The sequence below is a fragment of the Artemia sp. Qi Xiang Cuo genome, chromosome 12, assembly GCF_049724085.1.
Source record: "Artemia sp. Qi Xiang Cuo chromosome 12, ASM4972408v1, whole genome shotgun sequence".
NCBI classification, from domain to species: Eukaryota; Metazoa; Arthropoda; class Branchiopoda; order Anostraca; family Artemiidae; genus Artemia; species Artemia sp. Qi Xiang Cuo.
The window spans coordinates 61,731,774-61,744,035 of record NC_142805.1 but is presented as its reverse complement, the minus strand read 5'-3'; the positions used below and the strand labels follow the sequence as shown (position 1 = coordinate 61,744,035).

Genomic DNA, 12,262 nt, shown 5'->3' with positions numbered 1-12,262 from the left:
AAAATTCCTAATTTTTTCATCAATTTTTTTAGCCTGCGGACTATCAGTGGGTTTAAACAGGGAAGAAAAATGAGCCACCCACTCAGACTCAGGTATTTTTAAAGCACTAAAATCAGAAGAACGACCAGGGCGAGACCCCAAAGAAAATTTGGATCGTTAACGATTTTAACGCCAGTTCAGCTTTGATTTTGGTAACATGGTCACAGAGCGCTTTACAGAACTTTCTTTTCGTGTAAATACGGACGGCATTTACAACACCTACTCTAGGCCTATCACACTCCTGCCATGTACGCAACAATACTTAAGCCTGGGAAAAAGCACCAGCTAAAATTGGATTTTGAGACCAACCATATTTTTCCGTTTTCGCTCGAGAGTTGCGAACAGGCACAGCTTCGTGATCAGTAGATCTAATAGCATGAATAATTTGTTCATAATATAGATTAAGCTGTAAATGAAGCTCAAGCGCGTCCATAACTGCAGAAGAAGATTGAAGAAGGTGGTGAGCAACTTTTATCTGAATTTAAAGCCAAATATAACACTAGCCAGAAACATTTTCCCCTAGGAGACTGGATTCGCTTTCGAATCAAACGGCAATCTAATTAAACGGCAACTATGTTTCAGGAGCCGTTCTTAAAGAATTGAAACAAAAACTCAAGCTTTAGCGTGAGGAGTGGAGTACTGAGGAGGGATCAGCCCCCCTCATATGCAGACTCATTTCCGTTCGTTTCAAGTTTAATACTGCTCCTCACTTTCAGTTTAATTTGTTTCTTTTTTGTTAAATGTCCGATCGTTTTTCAAATAATACATGGAAATCCGTCTCTCCCCCCCAAGAAAAATTCCCCCACGAAAAAAAAACAAAGCAATTCCAACCCTACAAAAAATTTCCCCTGGACGAACCCCCCGTAACATCTCCACATTTAAAGTGAGTCGCCAAAGAAACAAAAAAAAAAAGAGTTTTGTATAGATATTGTGGTAAACTCGACCCGTGTAACGGCTGGTAATTTCACCAGGATTGCTGCACACAAGACAACTACACTCTTATGATTGTACTTCCGGTTATTGCACCCACGGACAATTAGGCCCAGGATCATTTTACTCAGATATTGCATCCAAGATAACTCATAGATTATTACCTAAAGTGTTTATTTTTTAGCATTTGAGATTTTTCTCTTACCCGCTTCACTCAAGTAATTCCTCCTGATCTTTCTGACCATTTTCAAGGTCAAACTATTTTTTAAATCCCCCTCCTAGTCGTAATCAGTTTGATCTCCAAATTTTTATAATATTATTTATTATGATTGCACACAAATTATCAAATCCGCGTGAACCCACGTAGAACCATTGCACACAGGGGCAATTGTACCAAGGATGGTCTCCCCAACATGATTGTGTCAAAGACATTTGAATTATTATACCTATAATGTATTATTTTAGAATTCATTCTCTTATTGTCTTTACTAGAATGCAGCTCATACTGAGAGCGGTGTTTCCACTTCAAAGTTTTTGAATCACTAAAAGGCTGGTGGAAAATCCCTAGAAATCCTTTTTTTTAATACCAAAATCCCTATAAGTTTCCCCATTTCTCACTTCTTTACAAGTAACTAGTAACTTGTTGTAACAAGTAACTAGACACAATCATGTTGGGGAGACCATCCTTGGTACAATTGCCCCTGTGTGAAATGAGTCTGCATATGAGGGGAGCTGATCCCTCCTCAGTACTCCGCTCCTCACGCTAACGTTTGAGTTTTTGTTCCAATTCTTTAAGAACGGCTCCTGAAACATAATTGACGTTTGATTAGAAAGCGAACCCAGTCTGCCAGGGGAAAATGTTTCTGGCTAGTGTTATATTTGGCTCTAAATTCAGATTATTATGCTCATCACTTTAATAAAACTTGTAATTTTAATTTTTCTTCTTTTTTTTCATTTGATTGTCGATTACTTTTAGAAAAGAATAGCCTTTTTTGAAAGCCTTGTAAAATAGTTTCTGTGACACATTATTAACTTTGGTCTATACATTAAAATTGATTATAATAATGGAAACGTAGTCAATTATTAAATAAATTGCTTTTTCTTTCGTAATTCGTGACTATTCCGTATTTCCTTTAGTCTGTATTATAAGCCAGCCTAGCTTTCCGTTGGTTTTACACCACTTGCACTTTTTTTGCAGCTGAGATACGGCTTGTTGCCCCTCCTCCCGTCTTAATCACTGCAACAGACCCAATTAAATCACAGGTATATTTTACCATGTTTCTTAAATGTACGATTTTTTAAATTAGGTTTGCTCGAAATGAGGTGAATTGAAAGCAGCAATGTGGCTAGTTTATGTTCATCAGTCCAGTGTTGCCAACGCGGTACAATAGTGCCGTTTTGGTTCAATTAAGAGGTCTTGGCACAATATGGTACATTTGAAAATTGGCTTGTTGCCAAAAACACGGTTTAATTTATCAAACTTTTAGGTTTATTACACTTTCAATGGAAGCCATGGACCAATTGCTTGCTTCTTGTCATAACAGAGCTTTGAATCTTTATCTGGAAAGTTTTTTGCTAACCATTGAAGACCTCTTGCAGTCTGACAACCCTGATCTGAAGATACTAGCATCACAATCTGTAAGTTCCAATTTAATTCACAACCAGAATTGTCACTTCCAGGATGAAAATAATAGCTAGGTGAATTGTCTGGAATTCAATGGACAGGTTATAAAGTAAAAATACGCAACCGCACTAAAACAGGATTTTTGCTTTTCGAGATTTGTTTTCAAGCAAAATCTGCATTTATTCTTTCTGTATTTTTCCAAAGGGTTTGATTTCAGAAAAAAGGGCAGTAATTCGGTTAATTCGGTTAAACGGTACGTAAAACAAAACGTTTTGAAAAAAAGAAAAAACTGAAACAGTTGTTGGTCATACAGTTGCAGGTACCAGGCAATTAAAGAATTTGAGCTGTCGGGGATTTTACAAAAAAAGTTAGTTTCTTTAAGCGTCAAAGCCACTCTTTTTTTGCTCAAACGGGTTATGTCTTTTGGAACTGGGATAATTTTAGTTTTAAAAAAGATGTCTAGTATGAGATCCCCAGTGCTTCCGATAGCCTCTGGGGTCTCATGTTCTATAATAACATGTAAAACCTTCTTGAAATACGAATGGTTCCAATGTACATGTAGCTTACTGATATTGGGACTAATATAGTAACCTACTAACAGCTTATTGACTATTTACTGTTCTGACTTATTGACTGCTAGTGACCAACGCCATGTTTTTTTCTTAGTTGTATTTACCGTAAGGATGGTAAAGACTTATTTGGTAATCAGGGGGTTTAAAAAAATTTATCAGGGGATTCAGATCTGCCTATGGCAGGGCTTTCTTTCTCCAGATTTGGTAACCCTTGAGCTAAATATAGCGAAGAAACTGGCATGACTTTTTGCTGTCGTTTTTGGCCGCAGTTTTTTTTTTTTTTTTTTTTTTTTTTTTTTTTTTAAACATTAAAAGTAAGCATTCAACGAAAAAGTTAAGTCCTCTGGGTTGTGATGAGTTGTAAAACTAAAATTTGATAGGAGATAGGTTTCCTTTTGCTTGCCGGATTTCCAGTCACTTGGTGGAATTCTGGCGAAGACACGGATCGCATCTTTTTCGTATGAGAGATGAACGATTTGTTTTTCCAGTTGGCGTTATCATAGGCACCGCAATCGCTCTGCCTAAGTAAAGAACGATCTTGGCACAATGTATTATTTTTTTATTTTTTTTTTATTCCTTTAGACCAGGGCACTTTGTATCGAAGGAGTTGTCGTTTAGAAACTTGGAAATGGGCTCATTCGATTGGAAATTGCAGTGGCTAGTGCCCTTTTTAATAGTTGGATGTAATTCGAAGGCAACTAACATCCCTTCCACGCCCACATTTTCCCTAAACACATCCAATCAAAATTTTGAGATAGCCATTTTGTTCTACCTTGTTGATTGCCAAATAGAAATTATGTTTTTTAGGAGAATACTCCCCCCCACAGCACTCAGGGCAAGGGTTGTAAGTTATGCCCTAGGGGTATATAAGGTTTTTATAGAAAATTTTGTCGTATAAACTTCAAAAAGGGCTTATTCGATTGGAAATTCAAAGGGCTAGTGACCTTTTTAGTAGTCGAAAGTGATTGGAGGGCAACTAACCCCCCTCTCACGCCCACCTTTCCCCCACACACATCCAATCAAAATTTTGATTCGATGTTGTGTTTTCCTTTGGTTGCCGGATTTCCAGTCGCTTGTTGGAATTCTGGCGAATTCTCGGATCGTATCTTTTTCGTACGAGAGTTGAATGATTTGTTTTTCCAATCGGCGTTGTTTTATCTAGAATAAAATTTTCTATGTCGCTTCGAGATCTGGCTGAGGATTTTTACTTTGGAAGATAAATTTCCTGTCACCCATTGAATGCAATAGTCGTGTGGCCAAAACACAATTTGTTTGTTTCAGATTAGAGTTGAACAATTCATTTTTCCAGCCGAAAAAATTTTGTTAAAAGGAAATAACGCTTCCTCTTCTAAGGATGTTCTTTCGAATATGAGTTAGTAATGAGATATACGATTGCTCTTCTTCCTCAGATAGATATTCGAAAAGTTTTTTTTTCTCTCTAGAAATTGTCTAAGGAGATTATTAAGAGTATTGCTTTCATTTGCGTAGCCAGAACTCACGTAGCAACGTCGCTTGGTCATTTTCGCATGATCTAAGCAGTTTTCTTCCGCCACAACTTAGATTTGTTGCAAGTATATTTAATTTGATTTAATATAAAAATTAAATTTATATAATATAAATTATATTAATGTAAAATAGTATATTAATATAAAATTACTCTATTTTAGTTCAATAGATTTGCTAATATAGAAGAAGACGTCCCCCAATACCATCGCCGTTATAAATTCTTTGTGGAGTCATTTTCTCATATATGCCATTCCTCGCACAATAACCCAGATGTAAGAACCCGTCTCCGGTTAGCTGGTTTAAAAGGTATCCAAGGGGTTATTCGAAAGACATGTTCTGAAGAACTGGCTGATAGCATATGGATTGAAGATCGAATGAATTTGATTATGCCCTCGCTGCTCTTCAATATGCAGGATGTCAGGTATTTTTTACTACTACTTGCCTGCTGTTTACATAAATAATTTCTTAGACAACACTGTATTTCTGTTGAAAAACAAATAGGAAAAAGAAGTCAAACTTTTAGAAAGACTGGTGATCAATATGAATTGAGTGTATCAAATTCATGTCCAAAAATCCTTTTAGTGGGAAACACTTACAAAAAAAAAGAAAATAGCACAGGCAATAAAACAGTGAAAAAAATTTGTTCATCTTATAGAATTTACGGATATATATTTTTTTATGCTTTTACGTTCATGAAGTGTAATAAACTCTCAAAAAGACTAGTGGAATCGACACGAATTGAATATGAATATTTGAATGTTGCAAATTCATATCCAAAATCTTTTCATTGTTTTCGAAAAACTCGCTTTAATATGCAGAATGTATATTTTGCAATTGATTGGCTGCTGTTAACATTAAATAAGGCAACGCTGCATTTTCGTCGAAACCCAAATAGGGAAAAAATCATATATATAAAACTTTTCAGTGGAAAACGCACGCAAAACAGAATGTTTTGCCAAACATAATTAAGAGAAAACAATTTTTTTTTTATTATTTCCTATCAGATATCTTTCAAAAAATATTTCTGCACACTAAAAAAAATTCAAAAAAAAAAAAAACACACCAACAACCCACATCACAAATAAAAAAAACTTCTGCTTATAGCCTATTATGTAAACATTTCTGTGGCAAAACAGTTTTAAATATTCAAAGTGTCGGTTAACTAGTTAAAATACTAAGTACAGTAAAAATTAAATCTGATTATTTGAATTGCTTAAGGGGAAAGTTAAACAACCATACATATTTTAAAAAGTTAGGTAAAGCCAGAAGTCAATTTTTAATGAAAAATACCTTCATATGCAGCTATACAGTTTTTTATAGCATCGGATGCCAAATTTTGAATAGGAAATACGGGTGAAAAACTAGCAAAAAAAGCTGAAAACATATAGTAGCAAACAGCATAAGAAGGTGTAGCTTTCATTTGAAGCTGTGATTGTCGTTTGAAATCAACAGATTGTTAATGTTATTTATTGCTTCGCACCTATTTAAATAATGAATATGTTTGATAATAACAAATAATAATATCGATCGTAAAATAACGACATGATGATGAAATGACAGTAAATAATGAAGTAAATATATTAATAATAAATGCGATAAGAAATAAATAACAATATAATAATAATAAGCAACAGATGTCGGGTATTCAGACAATAAATCTATGTACTCATCTAATGATGCTGTAAACATAAGGACATGCACCCCCCCCCCCAGATACGTTTTGGATGTATATGCTGTATTTTATCTCAGTTTATCCTCCCCCTCTCCTAGTATTTCCTGAAAGTTTGAACTTAATACCCATCGAAACTGGAGCTGGGGTGTAACCTTATTTGAGCCCGTTAGAAAAAGCCAACGGAAGGATATTCTTTTAGACGATCTTTTTATGTGAATGTTGTTGTCTTTCGACGAATTGTTAATGCTGGATTTTAATCTGACGAAAAGCGTTATTAAATTCTGCTACTTAGTTTTGCTCATTTAGTTTCTTTGTTCTACATGGCAGTCCTAATGATAACGCCGTACTTCCCTAAAAATTGCACAATTTTGACTAAGCCAGAAGAAAAATTCTGTGGAAGGTTTTTTTCATCTCCGAGTGGTTGGCGCTTCAGACTTGAAATCCTGAGGTTGGAGTTCTGAGGTTCGGGTTCGAGTGCTGGTGTCGCTGGTTATTTGGTTTTGGAACGGGAGTCAATGGTCTGACTCTGTAAGCTCAGCCAAAGTCGACCTAACTTTAAATGGATAGCTGGAGACATCTGGGGGAAAAACACGGGAAGCGTCGAATAATTTGCCTCCAACCACGCATTGCACTCTTGACCGGAGGCATTGAATCAGGAGATTAGTACCTGTGCAAACGCAGACCATGGTCAGCATGGTTTTTGTTTTTAAGTTTTAAGAAGGTAAAAACTGTTTTTGCTTTAATGCCGTTGGTATTTTATTAGTGAATAACTAAACCAAATAGATCCTTCTTTTAATCCAGCTAATGATTAAAACGGTTTAATAATGCTGAATTATTTAAATGATTCTGTTTCCGTAGACCTGGATATGTCTAGAGCCCTTGGCGGCGCTAAGGGTGTCGACGAAGCCAGTACATTTGCCCCGAAGAGGTATTGCAGTAGTGACGTCTTCAAGAGGCTGTTGTTGGTGTTTCTTTTGGCAGGTGTTTTTTAAGGGACAGGTGTCAAATCTGTCATCCCACTTTCCTCTTTCATTTCTGCCTGGAAGAGACTGTCACGTCAATAAAGCCAATGAAAAATGGCCCGAAACTATTTATGATAAATTTTAATTTAAAAAACAACATAATAATTTAGTTAATTGATTACTAGTATGGAAAATGAATAGTTTCAAAGTTTTCCAGCTTGTGACAATAGTATATTCTTATAGGCCTTTGGGGGATAGACGAACACCCGATTTTGATTCAGAATCTCAGCAAAATGACCCGTCGACTATAGCTGAATCCTGTCTGTGTGAAATTTTCAAAAGAACTCCTTTCAATTGTGAAGAAATCCTCTTGAAGCCGCTGTTAGCGTAAGTACTTATGAATATAAAAAATTATATATTAAAAAAATATATATAAGTTCAATTTACCTATATTAAGATGAAATGAAAATACAGTAAGTGGTAAAATATTAAATAAACCAGAGAAAATTGAGAAATAAATCTTATCTCTTTAAACGAGCAATATTCGTGTATTGATGTATGAATTTTTTCTCGAAAATGGCTCCGTATTTTTTTGTGGGAGGGGGGGGGAGTTGGCGTCCTGGAATTTCTTGGCCTGAAAAAAATAATCTAGATACGTCGCGAGTTTGAGGAAATTCGTTAAGATCGTTAATTTTGGAGAGGAAAATTCGTATGGGTGACGTCATATTTAGGAACATATTTCAATAGCATAAACGCGTCATTTTTGCCTCAGGAGTGGTTGTCTCATTTTAGTATCTATGATGCATGCATAATTACACAAGAAACATAGCTAAGAATAAGAGACCAAGTGTAATGAGTCTATTTACAAAAGGTGTTTCCTGCAGTTTCATAATATCTAGAGGACAAAATGTAAATTAACAATTGCTCAAAATGGACAAACTGCACCCATGGGCGTAGGGAGGGGGAGGCAGGGGGCATCTGCCCCCCCCCCTAGACCTTCAAATTTACATTAGATATGGCTGAAAAAGCAGATGGTTTGAAAAGCAGTTGATATAAGGCCCTCCATCACACTATCGACACTGTCGCAACTGATGGTTCAGGTTTTCGATTTTCACATCTTATCACGTTTGATAGTTTAGGTGTTGGTTCCAAAGAATCATCATTTATAGTAACTGCAACTGTAAATTTACGTTTTTTGAGTCTCTTAGACATGGTTTGGGATAAACAACTGATTGTGTTAGATGAATAACTGGCTACATTTGGAAAGTTACGGGGTTATATAAGAGAAATGAAGTCATAAAATGTCTTAATGCCATAACTTACATGACGTTATAGTATTTTTTACGTTCACAACGTCATGGTAATTTTCACTGCATGACTTCATTTGTAAAAACCAAAGTTAAGGCTCTTAACAGTTTTTCTCAAACTTCTGACCTATCTAGATCGTTTTTTTATGCGAGAATATCCCTAGATAACAATTTTCCAGGAAAAATGGGGAGCCGTTTTCGAGAAAAAAAATACATAAATACTTGCATAATTATGTATACTGATATTCGCTCCTGAAAGTCCTAATAAGATTGAATTTATTAAAGTGAAAAAAGAGAAAACGATTAAAATATATTTCGTTTTCAGTAAAGCACAAATAGTAGTAGTATGCACAAAGTGTATTTTTATTATTTCAGCATACTCCTCAACATGCCTTGAAAATTTCAAGCTAATGCTCTAAGCCGTTCTTGAGTTAATGCTGATTCAGCTTTTGACAGCTTGTACACAAAAACTGTGTTTTGATTTAGTTCAACATCCCCCTAAGCAATCTCTTAAAATGTTACCTTTCTGCACTTAGCCTCAGTAGTAGTAGTCACAGTGATAGTAGCAGAAATAGCAGCATTAGTAGTAGTAGCAGTAGCAGTATGCACAGTGTGCCTTTTGGCGATGTTTAACATCCCTCTCAACACGCCTTGAAAGTTTCAACTTAACCTTTTGGTAACTTGGATGGACACACTGTGTTTTGATTCAGTTCAACATCCCCCTAAATACCTTCTGAAAGTTTCACTTTCAAGTTAGCCTCAGTTATAAGTTAGCCTCAGTTCTGAAAGTTAGCCTCAGTATAAGTAGTAGTCGTAGCAGTAGTAATAGGAGCAACGCTGGTAAAATGCACATAGTGTCTTTTTTTAGTTCAAAATTGCCCTCAACATTCCCTGGAAGTTCCAACTTAATACTCTAAACCGCTCATAAGATATTGCTTATATGCCCTTTGGAAGACCTGCATGCAGATAGTTTGTTTTGATTTAGTTGAAACTACCCCTAAACATTCCCCGAAAGTTTCACTTTAATACCATTAGCCTTACTAGTTCTGGTAATAGCAGTAGTAGTGGCATAATAATATTAATAATTTATTTCAACCCTCTTTACATGCATGAAATGCGCTTGGAGGAGTACAAAATGTAAAAAAAATAAAAGAAAATGTAAACAATTAACAAGAAAAAACTCAGAAACCAACAAATAATATTTCAGCTACTTAGGCAACACAATTATATTGGCTAATATGGGCTATAGTTAAGTGCAAGTAGACAGTATTTTCTCGACGGAACCTGTCCACAACCTGGTCCATTTTTGGAGCAATATCAAAAACGGCATATTACTCAAAATGCATATACTCGAAACAGCATATACTCGAAATGTACCGGTTGCGAGTCCAAAGCGGCAACGGCAGAAGATATCTGCAGAAACGGAAGAATAGAGATCTAATTTTCTTCCGCTGAGATATTGTGAAAACTTCACGAAGGGACCAAGAAGAAAACTTGTGGGGTGAAAAAAGCGTTGTAAAGTCTGTTTTTTTTTTGTGGAACGGGCTTTTAACTCGAGTAAGTAGCTCATACGATTTTCTGAGCAAATAGTGCCGTATGCATATTATGCACATAGCACCTTTTGGTTAGTTCAAAATTCCCCTCAATATTCTCTGACAGTTTCAACTTAGTAATCTAAGCTGTTCCTGAGATATTGCTGGTATACCCTTTTGAAATCTTTGTTTTGATTTAGTTCAACATCCTGTAAATACTCCCTGAAATCTTGACCTTAATACCGTTAGCTTCAATAGTAGCAATAATTGTAATATTAGTAGTAGAATTAGTGGTATTATGCACACATAATCTGTTTTTTTTTTTTAATATTCCCTTCAAATCAATCTGAAAGTTCGAACTTAATCATAGGCAGCGCCCTAGCATAGGCAGCGCCTAAGTAAAGAACGATGTGGGTAAAATGTTTTTTTTTTTCTCCATACCTGGCCACTCGTATCGAAGGAGTTGTCGTAGAAACTTCGAAAAGGGCTCAGTCGACTGGAAATTGGAGTGGCTAGTGCCCTTTTTAATAGTCGAAAGTGATTGGAGGGCAACTAGCCCCCCCCACGCCCCCAAACACATCCAATCAAAATTTTGAGATAGCCATTTTGTTCAGCATAGTTGATTTCCAAATAGAAAATATGTTTTTGAGGAGGACACTCCCCCACAACCCTGAGGGGAAGGGTTTTAAGTTATGCCCTGGAGGCATATAAGGTTTTTATAGAAGGCGTTGTCGTAGAAAGTTCAAAAAAGGCTCATTCGATTGGAAATTCAAAGGGCTAGTGCCCTTTTTAATAGTTGAAAATGATTGGAGGGCAACCCCCCCCACGCCCATCAGTTCCCCAAACACATCCAATCAAAATTTTGAGATAGCCATTTTGTTCAGCGTAGTTGCTTTCCACATAGAAAATATGTTTTTGAGGAGGACATTCCCCCAGAACCCTCAGGGCAAGCGTTTTAAGTTATGCCCTGGGGGCATATAAAGTTTTTATAGAGGGCGTTGTCGTAGAAACTTCAAAAAAAGCTCATTCGATTGGAAATTTAAACGGCTAATGCCCTTTTTAATAGTCGAAAGTGATTGGAGGGTCACTAGCCCCCCCACGCCCCTCATTCCCCCAAACATATCCAATAAAAATTTTGAGATAGCCATTTTGTTCAGCGTAGTTGATTTCCAGATAGAAAATATGTTTTTGAGGAGGACACTCCCCCCCCCCCAACCCTCAGGGCAAGGGTTGTAAGTTATACCCTGGGGGCATATAAAGTTTTTGTTGAAATTGTTGTCGTAGAAACTTCAAAAGGGCTCATTCAATGGGAAATTGAAAGAGTTAGTACCTTTTTTAATAGTTGAAAGTGATTGGATAGCGACTAACGCCCCTGTCACGCCCATTATTTTACAAAACACATCCAATCAAAATTTTTAGATATCTATTTTTTTCAACGTAGTTCAATGTTCTGGAAATTAGGTCTCTTAGGATGATAACACCCTCAGAGGCCTCAGTGCAAGGGTTGTAAGTTATTCCCTGGGGGCATATAAAGTTTATATAGAAAGTTGTTGTATAAATCATATAGGCGCGATCGCGCTGCCTAAGTAAAGAACGGGGACACTCGAGAACAAGACAAGAAACAGGGACTATCTAAAGAAGAGGATATTCCCCCACAACACTCAAGGCAAGAGTTTTAAGTTATGCCCTGGGGGCATATAAGAACGAAGTTGATTAATGTTTTCCTTTAGAGCAGGGTACTTTGTTTCGAAGAAGTTGTCGTAGAAAGGGCTCATTCAATTGGAGATTGGAGTGGCTTGTGCCCTTTTTAGTTGTCGAAAGTGATTGGAAGGCGACTAACACCCCTTCCACGCCCACCATTTCCTGAAACACATCCAATCAAAATTTTGATATAGCCATTTTGTTCAGCGTAGTTGATTTCCAGATAGAAATAATGTTTTTGAGGAGGACAGTCCCCCACAGCCCTTAGGGCAAGGGTTGTAAGTTATGCCCTGGGGACATATAAGGTTTATATAGAAAGTTGTAGCATAAATCATATAGGTGCGATCGCGCTGCCTAAGTAAAGAACGAGGACACTCGAAAACAAGACAAGAAACGGGGACTAAGTAAAGAAGAGGA

At 36.5% G+C, this 12,262-nt stretch overlaps 1 protein-coding gene across 1 annotated transcript in view; it reads left to right on the top strand.

Annotated features, from left to right (window-relative positions):
- LOC148946375 (protein EFR3 homolog B-like) overlaps positions 1 to 12,262 on the top strand; it is an 81,477-nt gene that overhangs the window by 53,197 nt on the left and 16,018 nt on the right. The window contains exons 5-7 of the mRNA XM_089097682.1: positions 2,457 to 2,607; positions 4,833 to 5,092; positions 7,549 to 7,692. Coding sequence (XP_088953808.1) covers positions 2,457 to 2,607; positions 4,833 to 5,092; positions 7,549 to 7,692 — 555 coding nt within the window. The remainder of the gene's footprint in view (positions 1 to 2,456; positions 2,608 to 4,832; positions 5,093 to 7,548; positions 7,693 to 12,262) is intronic.